We start from the raw sequence: 17,303 nt of genomic DNA on the forward strand, positions 1-17,303 counted from the left end.
CACATGGATATTTATAGGGAGTTAGTAAGGGGTCGGGTCAATTTAGTAATAAACGTTAGGGTATGTATCGAGTAACTCAGTCATCAATAATTGATCGGATATTCTTAAAAGATTTAATTTAAAAAATTTCAAAGGTAATTTTTATCTTGTAAAAACTGGGGAAAATTCAGAAAATGACATGGATATATACTGCATTAGCTATTGTGACAAGGAAAAAAACAATATAAAAAGATTTATATTACTAGCAAAACTAGAGATGCTATGGTCTCTATAAAGGGAGACGGTGAAAATTTACACACGGAATATGAAGGAGTCCGACGTCAAAAGGGCAAAAACAATAAAAAAAATTTCGATAAAATCGCTCCAGCAGCGATTTTTATTTATTTTAACGGAGTAGACGGAGTTAATTTTCTCCGAAGGATATCACTCCCTCAGGAGTGATTTTACCCTTTTGGTTAAAAAAAAAATTGATGTGCCATTTTGGAATTTTTGACAATTTTTTTTACCCTTTTGGCTCCGAACTCGAATATGAAGGGACACAGTGAAAATTGAATTCACACCTAATATGTTGGGGACACTCATTAATACCAAGGCTAGCTACACATAATTCAATTTTATAATTAGGCTAGCTGGATTTTGTATTCTTCTCAATTGTGTATCATTATTTTTGTTTACCTTTTGGTGTTTTTCATTTGGTATTTGATATCTCCTTTGGAGTTTAATGAATATAAATTTGTAATGAGAAGTTTTTTTTAAAAATTCAATACTCAAATCTGAAACATCTATTTAAAGATGAATACATATTTATCTTTCCACACCTATAATGATATTTTTGTTTACTACTAGTCCCTTAGCCTTCTTATTTGTTCCAAAGAAAGTATATAACACATTATTACGTTTTATTTTATTTTTGGGGTGTAATGGGGGGACTAATTTGACAATTGCAATTTAAACCCTACCTATCACACATTAATTAAATCTATGGTCCAAAAGATTTTAAAGTCTTGAATAAATATACAATGCGATTGTATTCTGAATTCACGTGAATTTAATATTGTGAGGATAAATCTTATCCAATTAATATATACACTTCACCAATAAAAAAGCACAAATAAAAGAAACAAAAAAAAAGAATAAAGAAAAAAAGAAAGGGATATTAAAAAAAAAACTATGGTCCCTATAAAATGTTTTTATTCATGCATGTGAGTCATTTTGAGTATATAGAACACACAAAAAATGTTATTTATAATTATAGGTACTTGATATTGATATATTGTTCCTAGTTATTATGTCTTTCAACCGTCCATGCATTTCCGTACTTTTAATGTTATGATTTTCGCTCATGGAGATTCAATTGTATTATTTTGGGAAAAGGCATAAATTTTCTTTTGAACTTGTCCCGAAAAGTCTGTTACACGCTTAAACTATCATGGTGACCTATTACACACCTTAACTACTCAAAAGTGAATTTGTTACCACCCTGAGACATGTAACACGACTCTCACATTATGTGGTGTATTACACTTGCTGCCACATCAGCGTCATGTCATAAATTATAATTTTTTGCTTTCTTTTCTTTATTAATTAACTTTTCTTTTGTTAACTATATTTTACTCTAGCTAATCCCTAATTAATTGTTTTAATTTTCTAATGATTATATCTTTTTCATCACTAATTCCACCCATTTTCAATTCTCATTTCATTGGAAAATCATATCCGACCCCACCTTCACTATTGATTTTGTTCTTCACCACCACTATATCACCTTCAATTCTTCTTCTCTTTGTCACCCAACACCAAATATCACCACCACCATTTATCAATATCGATTTTTTTCTTCTTTCACCACCTTCAATTTACCTCTTTTTAATGTTTTGTCACCCACCACCCATCACCACCAAACCCATAAAGCTGCTATTACCACCAAACCCAAAAATTGATTAACAACCAAAAATTCTTTATCAAAGTAAAAAATAAATGAAAAAGATAGAAACAATCAATCAAATATTTTTAGATAAAATACAATTATTCACTAACAAATCTATGGGAATAAACCTAATTGCGATTCAAAAAAAATTGTGCTTTAAGATTGTGATAAAAAATAAAGAAGTGTGATGAAAATAAAGAATGAAGAAGAAGAGGACAATGACTAGGGTTTGAAGAAGAAGAGGCGTGGGGGGTGTGGTGGAAAAAAAGATTCTAACTTTTTTTTTACTTTAATTTCAACCTGATGCGCCTATTTCTGATTTTTGTTTTATTTTTTTGCCAAGTAAGTTTTAGGGGGTAAGAAAATTCACTTTTGAATAGTATTGGTATGTAATAGGTCACTATGATAGTTTAAGCGTGCAACTGACTTTTTGGGACAAGCTCAAGGGGAATTTATGTCTTTCCCCTACTATTTTCTTCACTCTAAAATAAACGCCATTCGAGTAAAAATCACGTTTTGTAGTTTACTACTCTTGGCTTGTGGCCTTTTTTTAATGTTAAAAAAATATTATATAATGCAATTCTTCTCATGTCAATATAATGAAAAGAATAGTTTTTAAAATGTAAATTGAAGTTTGTATAATTTGAATCTCGAATAGCTAAAATATCAGCTAAGCCAGAGAACGTATTTGATGTCTTACACGACTACATAAGTATATATATTTATGTATGAAAGTCGTAACGGTCCAACTCACTTTATTTATGTTTTCAAAGTCTTTCTCAATGCATTAGATATATACACTGCATTAGCTATAATGACAAGGAAAAAAACAATATAAAATGAAATTTAAAAAGATTTACTAGCAAAACTAGAGATGCTATGGTCTCTATAAAGGAAAACGGTGAAAATTTACACACGGCGGGATATGAAGGGAGATAGTGAAAATTGAATTCACACATAATATGTGGGGGACACTCATTGATACCAAGGCTAGCTACACATAATTCAATTTTATAACAAGGCTAGCTAGATTTTGTATTCTTCTCAATTGTGTATCATTATTTTTGTTAATATTTTTTAGTTTTTCATTCGATATTTGATAACTGGTTTGGAGTTTAATTAATAGAAATTTATACTGAGAAGTTTTTTATTTTTTTATTTTTTATGTTCAATGCTCAAATCTGAAACTTCTAATTAAAGAAGAATACATATTTATCTTTTCACACTTATAATGATATATTTATTTACTACTAGTCCCTTAACCTTCTTATTTGTTCCAAAGAAAGTATAACACATTATTACGTTTTATTTTTATTTTTTGGGGTGTAATGGGGACTAATTTGGCAATTGCAATTCAAACCCAACCTACCACACAATAATTAAATCTATGGTCTCAAAGATTTTAAAGTCTTAAATAAATATACAATGTGATTATTTTCTGAATTCACGTGAATTCAATATTTTAAGGATTCTTATCCAAATAATATACACTTCACCAATAAGAAAACACAAATAAAATAAACAAAAAAAAAGAAAAAGAAAGGGATATTAAAAAAAACTATGGTCCCCTATGAAATATTTTTATTCATGAGTCATTTTGTGAGTATATAGAACACACAAAAAATGTGATTTATAAATAAGGGTACTTGATATAGATATATTGTTCCTAGTTATTATGTCTTTCAACCATCCATGCATTTACGTACTCTTTATGTTATGATTTTCACTCATTGAGATTCAATTGTATTATTTTCTTCACTCTAAAATAAATGTCCTTTAAGTAAAAATCACATTTTGTAGTTTACTACTCTTGGCATGTGGCCTTTTTTTAATGTTCAAAAAATTATTATATAATGCATTTCTTCTCATGTCAATATAATGAAAAAAATTTCTTTAAAATGTAAATTGAAGTTTGTTTAATTTGAATCTTGAATAGCCAAAATATCATCTGAGACAGACAACGTATTTGATGTCTTACACGACTACATGAGTATATATATACTAGTTTTCTAACACGTGCGTTGCACGTGATTACCAATTTCAAAAATATATGTTATAGTTAATAGTATCGCTTATTTAAGCGAAGATTTGAATAATAAGCTTAGGAAAAAAAATTGCAGATTCTTTTGTGAATGTTCAATGTGGATCGTCATATATATCTCTTATTCACGCAAAACCTATGAAGATGGTCAATGAAAAAATTCAATTAGTTAAATGCAATTATGTATATATTTATTTCAATTTAGTGAGGTTCAATCATGTAATTAGTCTTATCTTACTAATATTACCTTATAGATAATATTTGTTTTGTACTTTTGTTGTCATCTAACCAGATGTGCTTTGCATGTGTATTCTACGTTAAATTTTTTAGATGTCATATGAACATGTGAAGAGAACAACTACATTTTATATATTCACATATTTTCACATTTGTTGTGAGTTTTTTTTTAAATAAAAAAGAACGTGGAACATTTTAAAATAATACATTTTGAAATTAGAAGATCTCGTTAACTTGATAATACATTTGTGACATATATAATACTTTAATTTAAATACAAATACCTACCCAAATATAAATAAATATTTGCATTAATGAAAGTATTTATCTTATAAAATTAGCTATTAAATAAATAATAAAAGTTAAACTAATACAAACTTTAACTGGCGTTATTCCAAGTTATATGAACTTTTCTTCGTATAAAATACTTAAATATTAAGAAATAAAAAATAAGTAAAACAAAAGGGCAATGTTTATATAGTAATAACTATTTTGAAGCAAACTTCCTGAGAGAGGGTCTAAATCACATAAGTAACATTGATAAATTAAATCATTCTTTTGTCTTGAGCATAAAAAACAAATCGTGACAATTCTCTAAATTTGGAAAAAGATATTCAGAAGCATATATCTACATCACAAGAGAAATTGTTAACAAAAACAAATAAATTTAGACTACATCATGTTAACTTCATATATTGGAACATTACACACTAATGTATATATTAAGCAAAATAATAATTATTATATCATCAAAATTATATTATTTTCCTCAAGTACTCGAGGTTATGGAATATACCCTCTTAGGATAAAACGACTTACTTCATCGGAATAGTGGTACCTTATATTTCACTAAACTTTGACTTCACTCAACGACAATAAATTACATAAAAAAGAATTAAAATGCAAGAAGAAGAAGAGTAGAAGATTAGAAAAAATTGTGGTTGGAAAATAAGAGGAAGTCCCTCTATTTATAGTCAACAAAGGGTAGTAGGAACAATTTTTTTTGTGTCTAATCTGAAAAATCATGACCTTTTCGAGAAGTCACAACACTTTGGAAAAATCACAACTTATTGAAAAAGTCACAACTATTTGGAAAAAGTCACAACTCATCAAAAAATCACAACCCTTTGAAAAAAGTCACAACTTATTGGAAAAGTCACAACTCATCGAAAAATCACAGCCTAAGTTAGGGATATTATAGTAATTTAACATTCAAGTTATGAGTTCATGCTTTTAAGGTAAAATATAGATTAGATATATATATATATATATATATATATATATATATGAAAGTCGTAACGGTCCAGCTCACTAATGATATTATTTACTTTTGGCTTATGCCCGCACGACTTTAAAACACATCTTTAATTGGTAAGAATTGCTTACTTATAAATTATATACCTAACATCTTTCTTATGTTTTTATTGTTGTGAGACCTTTTGTCTTAAGCTTAGTGTCTCAAAAATGGTGTATATATATAATTTTATCTAATGATGGATTATCGTAAGAAATATTTACTATGAACTATTTAATGAAAAATTAATAATAATTTCATAGCTGAATTTTTGAATTCTATAGTGACGGGTGGAAGGAAACATAAAGAAAAAACAAAAAAAGAAATGATACCAAAAGTAAAAAAGTTATGGTCCCCTAATGTAATGTTCTTATAGTTATGAGTCATTTGTCATATATAGAACACATAAAAAATGTGTTATAATTGTAAGTATTTTTTATATTGATATATTGCTCCTAATCATTATGCCTTTTAATTTATTAGGTTGCGTGTGAATCCAATATTTTCTATCAATCATGCATTTGCTCTTTAGATATCTCTGATATTTTTATAAGAAATGGACAAAATTATTTCTTTATTTTTTGTATTCTTATAAGAAATTAATAAGAGGAATTTGGATAAAAAGAACGTTTTTATATATACAAGGACTAAAATAGAGCAACCCTGAAACTTAATAGCCACCAATTGGGTAATAAATCAGATACTAGTATTTAAATTTTATGAATTATATTTGGGAGTTTTCGGTATCGATTGAAAGTGAACCTATTTTGTAAACTTTGTTAGATAATGAAAAAGGATCAAACATATCTCTATTTTATATAGAATAATTTTATCCTTCATTTGAAAAGTTTTCGACTCATAATTCTATTGTTAGTCAAATGGTCCAAATATGCAATTATTGGCTAACAACCACCAATTCCCTTTTGGAAATTTTATTCTCCTTTTCGAACAAACACAACCTAATCAACTACTATTTAATTCCTCTCTTTATTTTTATTTGTCCATCCATATTCGTCGATACATCTACGAGTTAAAAGTGTTTGTTGAATTTTATTCTCAACTGTTTTAAAATACCAATCTTGCATATTGTACACATTTTTTGTATTTGTTGATACATGTTGTATTTTAAATAATAAATACAGTCGAGGGCTTATGTAACATCTAAAAGAATTTCTAAGCTAAGGCCTGAATCATTCTTTATTTACATGTAAGGTCGTATCGGGTGATTCTTAAATTGCTCATATGTGTAGAGGTCAATTCTTTAGTGTCGAAATGAATTTGGATATGAATTAAGGTGACAAGAACTCCCTAGCACAAAGTTGAGTTTCAAGCTTCATTACCGATTAAGTTTTGACATAAGATTCTACTTAGGTCAAACATCAAATGATCATATCTCTCAGCACAAAATGAATTAGGTGACCCATGACCTATGAAATTGAAGTTCTATGAGTTGTATTTTCAATGTCACCAAGTTTGCCTCATTTTGAGTTTAGAGTAAAAAGTTATGGCCGTTTTACCAGAAACTATCGCATCAGAGTTTCCTGAAGTCAATTCCTACGAGTTGCTTCTATGGGTTGTAGAAATTTCGACGACCCGTATTATCAACTCGTTGAAAATTTCAGAGAAGTCGGATTTTGGGGTCCAATTCCTATGGATCCATTCTACAGGCCGTAGGAATTTCTACGGGTAGATTGGACCCGTATAATGAAATTTTGAGCTGTAAAATTCAATATAAATTCCACAGATGAAATCTATGGTTCGTAGAATAAACCACGAACCATAGATGGACTGGTAGAAGGTTTTCACCAACTTTCAAGAGGGATATTTTAGTCTTTTCTCACCCCATCTAAGCCTAAATTACGATGTTTTTAAACCTTGTAAAGGGTTTAAACAATGTTAGTCAATTATTTTACGTTCATCAACGTCTCCAAGTCTTAGAGCAAGGATCCAAGAGGAGAAGACTAGGGTTTTCAAGCGTTCTTCCAACTGTTTCGCCAAGAACTTTGTTCTTCCATGTATGTAAGGTTATCATAGTGATGGACTAATTTCGTCCTCATGCCCTACATCTATCTATAGAATGTTTTTACTCACGAGTCATTTTGTCAGTACATAGAGCACACAAAAAATATGGTTTATAATTATAGGTACTTGATATTGATATATTGTTCCTAATTATTATGCCTTCCAACCATGCATGCATTTACGTACTGTACTCTTTATGTTACTCCCTTTGTTTCTATTTATATGTCATCATTTTAAATCTTACGTTCCTTAAGAAACTAGGCAAGCTTACTATTGTATCCTTATTTAGTACTCCCTCCATTCCATATTAATTAAATTTTTGAGACATTTTCCATTTTCAAATTAACTTACTTGTTCAGTTTTTAAGATTACTTTTAGAGTGTTCTTCCAATTTTACCCTTCATTTGGATTTTCAATGTGATGACTTCAATAAATTTGACAATAATTAATAAGGGTAAAAATGGAAAGCTATGCTTAATTTATGTCTTAATCTACTTTTCTTAAAGGGTGTGAAACACCTCAAAAATTTAATTAATATGGAATGGAAGGAGTATGATTTTGAAGTCTAGTTTTCAATAAATTAACATACATTAATTTATTTTAATTAATAATTGACCAATGAACATAAAATAATCATTAATTAGTTTTCCTATGTTGGTCAAATTCATACTTTCAAGACTAATAACTCTCAAGGGTATAGAAAAAAATAGTGTTATTTATTTATGTATTGATTTTGTAAGATGACAAGTATTCAAGAACATGTGTTTTTAGTAAGGACGACAAATAAATAGGAAGAAAGGGAGTATAATTTTCACTCATCGAGAATCAATTGTATAATTTTCTTCGCTCCAAAATAAGTTCTATTTAAGTAAAAATCACATTTATTAACTTATTAATAAATACAATATGTAGTTTACTACTCCGGCCTCTAGCCTTTTTCAATGTTCAAAAAGTATTGTATAATGCGATTCTTCTGATGTCAATATAAAATATTCTTTAAAATGTAAATTAAAGTTCGCGTAATTTGAATCTCGAATAACTAAAACATCACTTGAGACGGAGAATGTTTTGATGTCTTACATGACTTGCTACCTGAGTGTATATAGATATATTTATATATGAAAGTTGTAACGATCCAGCTCGCTAGGGATGTTGTCTACTTTGGGCCTAGGCCCGCACGGTTTAAAACGTACCTCTAGTTGGTAAAGTCTACTTACTTATATACCCAACATCTCTCCTGTGTTTTTGTCGATGTGGGACTTCTTGTCTTAAACTTAGGTGTCACATACACCCCCTCTATGGACTCAACGTCCTCGCTGAGGTTTGCCCTATCGTATGAGATTTGCCTATACTCAATACTGAGGTTTGCTCTGCTTTATTGGGATTTGCCTAAAGTCAGTTGAACTCTAATCCACATCGACAATGCTAATACATGAGTGACCCTTATACCATTTTGTAATGGTCTATGCATTTACAGCTCTTTAGAAATCTCTGATATTTTATTAAGTAATTGACAAAATTGTTTCTTCTTTTTTATTTTTATAAGAAATTATAATAATAGGAATTTGGGTGAAAAAAACTTTTTTTTTATGTATACGAGGAATAAAATAAAGCAACCCTCAAACTTAATGACTATTTGGGTAAAAAAACATCATAGTATTTAGATTTTATGAATTATATTTGGGATTTTTCAGTTCCGATGAAAAGTGAACTTATTTTGTAAACTTTGTAAGGAAATGAAAAAATGATCAAATATATCTCTATTTTATGTGAGTAATTTTATCCTTTAATTTCAAAATTTTATTCTCCTTCTTGAAAAAACACAGCCAACTCATATCAATTTTTTTGGGTTTTTTCACTTGGTGTTTGTATTCGCATTGGAGCTCGATTAACTCGAATTTGCGCTGGATAAGGCCACATTCAAGGGTTAGAGCTTCCTATCAAGGATTTTTCCATATCCAAGACTCATTTAAATATTAAGTATGAGATTGATATAATTATTTACTTAATAATTATATTCTTAACCCACTTCGCCATAATTTATTTATTTTTTAAGTCAAACACATTACCATACATTTCGTGGAACCCACTATAATATATCACGTTTATCTATATATGATCATCTCATTTATAAACTTTAACGATTCATCAATCCTTAACAAGAAAATCAAAATTGGAAAAGACTACAGCATAAAAGAAAACAAGGGTAGATATACAATTACAATAAAAATAAGGAACATTAGTTTTATTTATCTTGAAATAGTAAAGTACATGAAGACACTATATTTAGTATCTCCACTTTATTTATTTTTCATAACATAATGTTCCCATAGAATAATTAATTAACCCATTCTGGGAGTAATTTTAACAATGGCCTCCCAGTCAACAACCAGAAAAACTCTACCACAAACATAATTAGATGGCCTAAGCATACCAGGAAATAAAACACTAATATCATGAGCTATGGGATTTTCCTTCTCAATTATTTTCTTAGCATATTCTGCTGGCTTCCCAACAAGTTCAGGCCATGATTGCTTACCTAAAATAATTACAACTATATATAAATATAATGACATAGTAATAAAAAAAGTAAAATATTATAATGGACATCATCATATCAGTCATTATTTCTTAAGGAGCGTGCAAAATCCAAAGAAGAGAAGTACAAGTGAAGTGAATAGAGAGAGTATAATATAACTCGAATCACCTTACTCTTTAGTCTTTTCACTACTTATCAATTTAGAAAAATGTAAATTTAATTTTTGGAATAAGTTTTTTTACTATGTTAGTAAGGTATATATTTTTTTGTTAGAAATTATAATTTTGTGATATTAGTGGGAAAATAAATCATAATTATGTGACCATTTATGAAATTTACCTGTCTTTGAAACTATAAGAAGAAGAAATTAAAAAGTATAAGAGCAAATTACCTGGGCACAATACATCTTGGATTTCATTTTCCAGAATTTGCAGTACTTCTATGCCATCACTCAAATCTCTTGCCATCAGTGATTGAAAAACTGTTATTAAAATAAACAATTCACTTACTTACTAATTTGAGAGATAAAAAAATATATATGCACGAGCATTGATAGAGTTAGTAGTTTTACTAAGGGGGTTCAAAATCCTGTTAGGGAGGCTTGCAGGTTATATAAGCCTTACTAATTAGTATAAATTTGAACTAGTCGGACCAAAAGAGAATTAAGGGGCTAATTACATACGTGATGCAAGAAGCAAGAAAGCAAGCACATGAGATAACTTGAGCATACTCTTTCCCTCCATTTTGCTTTTATTTAATTTTCTTTCAAATAATTGTGTGATGTGTAAGACTCATTGGTTACACATGTATATTTATAGGGAGTTAGTAAGGGGTCAGGTCAATTTTATAATAAACGTTATGATAGGTATCGAGTAACTCAATCATCAATAATTAATGGTATATTCTCAAAATATTTGATTAAAAATATTGAAAAGTATTTTTTATCTAGTAAAAAGTGGGGAAATTTCAGAAAATGACATGACACGTTTTAAAAAGGATTTACTAGCAAAAGTAGAGATGTTATGGTCCCTACCTATGAAATGTTTTTATTGATGAAATTTTGTCTAATGAATTCAAGTAATAATACATGAGTTCCAAATTCAAATAAAACAAAATAAAATATATGATAAATCTATTGAATTTGATTTTGGGTAAAACATTAAAAAATCGGATAAATTATTGAGATGAAGCCATATGTACATTTGTTAGTTTTAAGAGTATACATAATACACTATACACAATTTAAAAAATTAACGATTAGAGTGTATACAATCTTAAAGTATAACAAAAAAATTAAAATATATCTCTATTTCATATAGAACAATTTATCCTTCATTTGAAAAGTTTACGACTCGTGACTCAATTGTTAGTCAATTGGTCCGAATATGCAATTATTGGCTAACGATTCCAATTTCCTTTTGGAAATTTTATTCTCCTTTTTGAAAAAAACACAGACAAATCAACCTATTTAATTTCTTTATTTATTTTTATTTGCTTATCCACATTCTTTGATACATTGGAAGAATTTTTGAATGATAAATACATCGATGACATTGATTTTCTCATCATTGTGTTCATTGATACATGTTTTGACAATTTGAAGATAAGGGACAAAATGATTTTATTGTTTAAAGCCACTAATTAAAACAAAACTATTGTTTTAATTTTAAAATTTACACACGGAATATGAAGGAGGACAGTGAAAATTGAATTCACACGTAATATGCAGGGGACACTCACTGATACCACTATTTTGTAAATTATGAATTTTACAAGAATGAAACGGAAGATTTGATTTTATAGTCGTTAACAAATATTTTAAAGTTATATGATTTTTTTTAATGGGAGACTATTATAAAAGATCTTAATTATGCTTGATGAATAAATAGAACTGTAAAGGTTGGAGCATCATGCCGAGTTTTTATTATTTTCTTTTAAAAGGGGAATAATTTTATTTCAATAAACTTTTGGATCTAAATAAAGTAAAAACCATTTAAAGTAGTTCAAAATTATAAAAGAGAAATTTCTTTCGTTTTTAAAAAATCAATAAAATTGCCTCAAAATAAGGGAAACAAAAGAAACTTAATTAATTTATTGGTAATTTGACTTCTTTATTTTATAATAACAAGGCTATCTAGATTTTGTATTCTTCTCAGTGTATCATTATTTTTGTTTACCTTTTTTAGTTTATCATTTAGCATTTGATATCTGCTTTTAGAGTTTAATGAATATAAATTTATATTGAAAAGTTTTTTTTATATTCAATGCTCAAATCTGAAACCTCTATTTAATGATGAATACATATTTATTTTCCACACCTATAATGATATTTGTGTATACTACTAGTCCCTTAACCTTCTTATTTGTTCCAAAGAAAGTATAACACATTATCACGTTTTGATTTTTATTTTTTGGGGTGTAATGGGGGGACTAATTTGACAACCGCAATTCAAACCCTACCTACCACACATTAATTAAATTTATGGTCCCAAAGATTTTAAAGTCTTAAATAAATATACAATGAGATTGTTTTCTGAATTCATGTGAATTCAATATTTTAAGGATGAATCTTATCCAAATAATATACACTTCACCAATAAGAAAGCACAAATAAAAGAAACAAAAAAAGGAAAAAATAAAGGGATATTAAAAAAAAAAACTATGGTCCCTATAAAATGTTTTTATTCATGAGTCCGTGGCCTTTTTTTAATGTTCAAAAAATATTATATAATGTGATTTATAATTATAGGTACTGGATATTGATATATTGTTCCTAGTTATTGTGTCTTTCAACCATCCATGCATTTCCGTACTTTTTATGTTATGATTTTCGCTCATTGAGATTCAATTGTATTATTTTCTTCACTCTAAAATAAACACCATTCGAGTAAAAATCATGTTTTGTTGTTTACTATTCTTGGTCCGTGGCCTTTTTTTAATGTTCAAAAAATATTATATAATGCAATTCTTCTCATATTAATATAATGAAAAAAATATTCTTTAAAATGTAAATTGAAGTTTGTATAATTTGAATTTTGAATAGCTAAAATATCATCTGAGACAGAGAGCTTATTTGATGTCTTACATGACTACATGAGTATATATATTTATATATGAAAGTCGTAACGGTCCAGCTCGCTAGTGATATTATTTGTTTTTGGCTTATGTCAGCATGACTTTAAAACACATCTTTAATTGGTAAGAATTGCTTACTTATAAGTTATATACCCAACATCTTTCCTATGTTTTTATCAATGTGAGACTTTTTGTCTTAAGCTTGGTGTCACAAAAATGGTATATATATTATTTTATCTGATGATGGATTATCATACGAAATATTTACTATGAACTATTTGATGAAAAATTAATAATAATTTCATAGCTGAATTTTTGAATTTTTATAGTGATGGATGGAAGGAAACATAAAAAACAAAAAAATAAATGATACCAAAAGTAAAAAAGTTATGGTCCCCTAATGTCATGTTCTTATATTTATGAGTCATTTTGTTATATATAGAACACATAAAAAATGTGTTATAATTTTAAGTATTTTTTATACTGATATATTGCTCCTAATTATTGTGCCTTTTAATTTATTAAGTTGCGTGTGAATCCAATATTTCTATCAACCATGCATTTACTCTTTAGATATCTCTAATATTTTTTAAAGTAATTGACAAAATTATTTCTTTATTATTGTATTCTTATAAGAAATTAATAAGAGGAATTTGAGTAAAAAAACATTTTTATATATACAAGGACTAATATAGAGCAACCCTCAAACTTTATAGTCACCACTCAGATAAAAAAATATATACTAGTATTTAGATTTTATGAATTATATTTGAGAGTTTTTGGTACCGATTGAAAATGAACCTATGTTGTAAACTATGTAAGATAATGAAAAAGGATCAAATATATCTATAATTTATATAGAGTAATTTTATCCTTCATTTAAAAGGTTTTCAACTCATAACTCTATCGTTAATCAAATGGTCCAAATATGCAATTATTGGCTAACAACCCCCAATTCCCTTTTGGAATTTTTTTTCTCCTTTTTGAAAAAACACAATTTAATCAACTACTATTTAATTCCTCTCTTTATTTTTATTTGTTCATCCATATTCGTTGATACATCTACGAATAAAAAGTGTTTGTTGAATTGTATTCTCCACTGTTTTAAAATACCGGTCTTGCATATTGTACACATTTTTGTACTTGTTGATACATGCAAGATCTTGAAAGTTTCTAAGCTAAGGCCAAATCATTCTTTATTTACATGTAAGGTTGTACCGAGTGATTCTTAAATTGCTCATATTTGTAAAGGTCAATTCTTTAGTGTGAAAATGAATTTAAATATGATTTAAGGTCACAAGAAACCCCCCCCCCCCCACCCCACAACACAAAGTTGAGTTGAAAGCTTCTTTACCGATTAAGTTTTGACATAAGATTCTACTTAGGTCATATTCAAATGATCATATCTCTCAGCATAAAATGAATAAGGTAACTCATGACCTATCAAATCAAAGGTCAATGAGTCCTCTTTCCAACGCCATAAAGTTTGACTCCTTTTGAGTTCGGAGTAAAAAGTTATGACCATTTACCAAAGACAGTCACATTAGAGTTTCTTGAAGCCAATTCCTATGAGTTGCTTCTATGGGTCGTAGAAATTTCGACAATCCGTATTGTCAAATCGTAGAAAACTTCAGAGAAGTCAGATTATGGGGTCCAATTCCTACAGATCCATAGAAACTTCTACGGGTCTTAGATTGGACATGTAGAAAGAAATTTTAACTTAGAAAATTCAATATAAATTTCACGAACGAGATCTATGGTCCGTAAAGCAAACCACAAACTGTAGATAGACCCATATAAGATTTTCGTCAGCTTTTGAGAGGAATATTTTAGTCTATTCCCACCCCTTCTAAGTCTAAACCACGATGTTTTTACACCTAGTTAAGGGTTTAAACAATGTTAATCAATCATTTTAGGTTCATTAACGCTTCCAAGTCTTAGAGCAATGATTCAAGAGGAGAAGGCTAGGGTCTTTAAGCGTTCTTCCAGTTTCGCTAAGAACTTTGTTCTTCCAGGTATGTAAGGCTATCATAGTGTTGGACTGAGTTCGTCCTCACGCCCTACATCTATCTAGGATTTTATCCTGGATTTTGAGTATTCTTGAGATGAGTAGTATTGTTGAGTTATGAGTTCTTGATTTCGAAGTTTAGCTATAGTTAATTATTTATTGGGTAAATTTTAAATATTTAATTTTAATAAGTGGTTAATGAGACAAGTTCATAATTTATTAAAAACCCTATACCGCTTGACCCATATATTGAGATAAATTAAAGGGATTTAACAGTTAGATTATAACGGAGTGGAAACAAAAGAGAAACATTACACCGCTTAACAAAGGCGGACAATTGGATAATTGTTTAATTTTGGATGATTCCTTTTTTCTAAGTTGTATATTTGGTCGATTAGTAAATTGTCCTATTTGAGGAAATAAGTTACGCCATCTCTTGGCAGTAATGGTATGGCATCATTGGTGATGGTTTTACAGGTGAAGTGTTGGTGCTTTTGTTTTATGAGGTTTCCACCACTGATTTCGTAACCAGTGGTTTCCATATTTAGAAATTCTGATTTTACTATCGCATTATGAGTTAAATCTTGATATATTAAAATAGGTAATTAAATATTGGGTGTATTATATTATATGAAAGCTATTAGAGTTGTAGTGTTTGAAGAAATTATGATTCAACCCTAGGCTTGAATTTGAGAAATATGAGAGTTGAAATATTAATTGGCATCAAGATTAGGAACGTAATTATAGATTTGAGTGAGTTTTTGGGTCTAAACTAGACACATAGTGATATGAGTGTTGTTAGTTTCAAGAATCTTATTGTGATTATTTATTTGTATAGATTGCATTTATTTGGAAGCCCAATGAAATGGAAAGACTCAAGTCCCGAAGTGATTGTTCGACTATTTGAGGCAGGTGGATTTCTAAACTCCTGTTAAGTGTATAAAATCGTGTATTTTCTCGTGGTATGTGTTGGGGAGTAATGAGACTTGGTGATTGGTTGACTTGTCCATATTGAATAATTCTAATGATGAATAAGGGGTAATAAAAGGCAATGTGATTAATTGTTGGTGTGTGATGTGTTGAGAATGATTTGGAAGGTTTGTTGACTCATTGTTGATGTTGTATCACGATTGTGTTGTTGTGAATTGTGCATCTCCTCATTATTTATGTGAACATGTCATTTGCATTGGTTTTGAGACATAGTGTGATAAGTGCTATGTGAATTGAGGAAGAATAAGAAATTACAGAGGATGTACCATTTCGAGGGACGTGTTGCGCGCCACGACGAATACTATTATCGAGGGACGTGTCGCACGCCACGACGGTTACTATTATCGAGGGTCGTGTTGCACGTTGCAACGGATGCATGGACATATATGTCCCTTATGGGTCCAGGACTGAGAGACAGCGGGTGTGTATCACTAGGTTAGACATGCATCACTATACTTGACATTGCATTCCATTGCATTGCACATCTTTATCATTAGTGAACTTGATATTGTGCTTTTCTGATCTTGTGAGTGTCTTTCTGTGGTACTCGTGATTGATGAATATTGAGCTTGTTGTTGAGGATATTTAATTGTTAGAGTGTTGTTAATGAGCTGTGTGCTATGTAAATTGTGAACTGTTAGATTAGGCTAGTTTTATGCAGGTTGTAGTTGTGGAGGTTGTGATTGATGAATATTGAGCTTGTTGTTGAGGATATGTAATTGTTAGAGTGTTGTTGTTGAGCTGTGTGTTATGTAAATTGTGAACTGTTAGGTTGGGCTGGTTTTATGCAGGTTGTAGTTGTGGAGGTTTGATTGAGGTGTAAGGAGTACCAGTATTCTATTCCCTCAGCTTGTGTTTAGAAGTTTACTTGATGAGTACCATGTGGTTTGGTATTTACCCCGTGCTTCTACATTTTTGTAGGCTACTAGCCCGGACCTTCGTGATACTTTCTTTTCTTTCCTTGGCTGATGCTTCTTGTGGAAGTTTGTGAGGTAGTTGCTTGTCATTTTCAGTGGACCTTCTTACTCCTATATATGATCTTGTTCTATTCTAGAAACAATGTCATTTGAGACTTGTATTTTTCTTTTGAATCAATTGTAATACTTTATAGGCTTGTACACGTGACAACCAGGTTTTGGGAATTTTATTAAGTTGACTTAGCTACCCGCA

General features: G+C 29.3%; 1 protein-coding gene across 1 annotated transcript; it reads right to left on the minus strand.

Moving 5' to 3' along the window:
- Positions 1 to 9,739: 9,739 nt before the first annotated feature.
- On the minus strand, positions 9,740 to 10,864 carry LOC102605542 (wound-induced proteinase inhibitor 1-like). Its single transcript, XM_006354470.2, has 3 exons — positions 10,743 to 10,864; positions 10,452 to 10,541; positions 9,740 to 10,060 (listed from the first exon to the last, which is right to left on the minus strand). Exons 1-3 carry the CDS (start codon positions 10,801 to 10,803, stop codon positions 9,864 to 9,866), a joined length of 348 nt encoding a protein of 115 aa, XP_006354532.1. The 5' UTR covers positions 10,804 to 10,864; the 3' UTR covers positions 9,740 to 9,863.
- Positions 10,865 to 17,303: the final 6,439 nt, after the last annotated feature.

The sequence above is a fragment of the Solanum tuberosum genome, unplaced genomic scaffold (assembly GCF_000226075.1).
Source record: "Solanum tuberosum cultivar DM 1-3 516 R44 unplaced genomic scaffold, SolTub_3.0 scf00174, whole genome shotgun sequence".
NCBI lineage: Eukaryota > Viridiplantae > Streptophyta > Magnoliopsida > Solanales > Solanaceae > Solanum > Solanum tuberosum.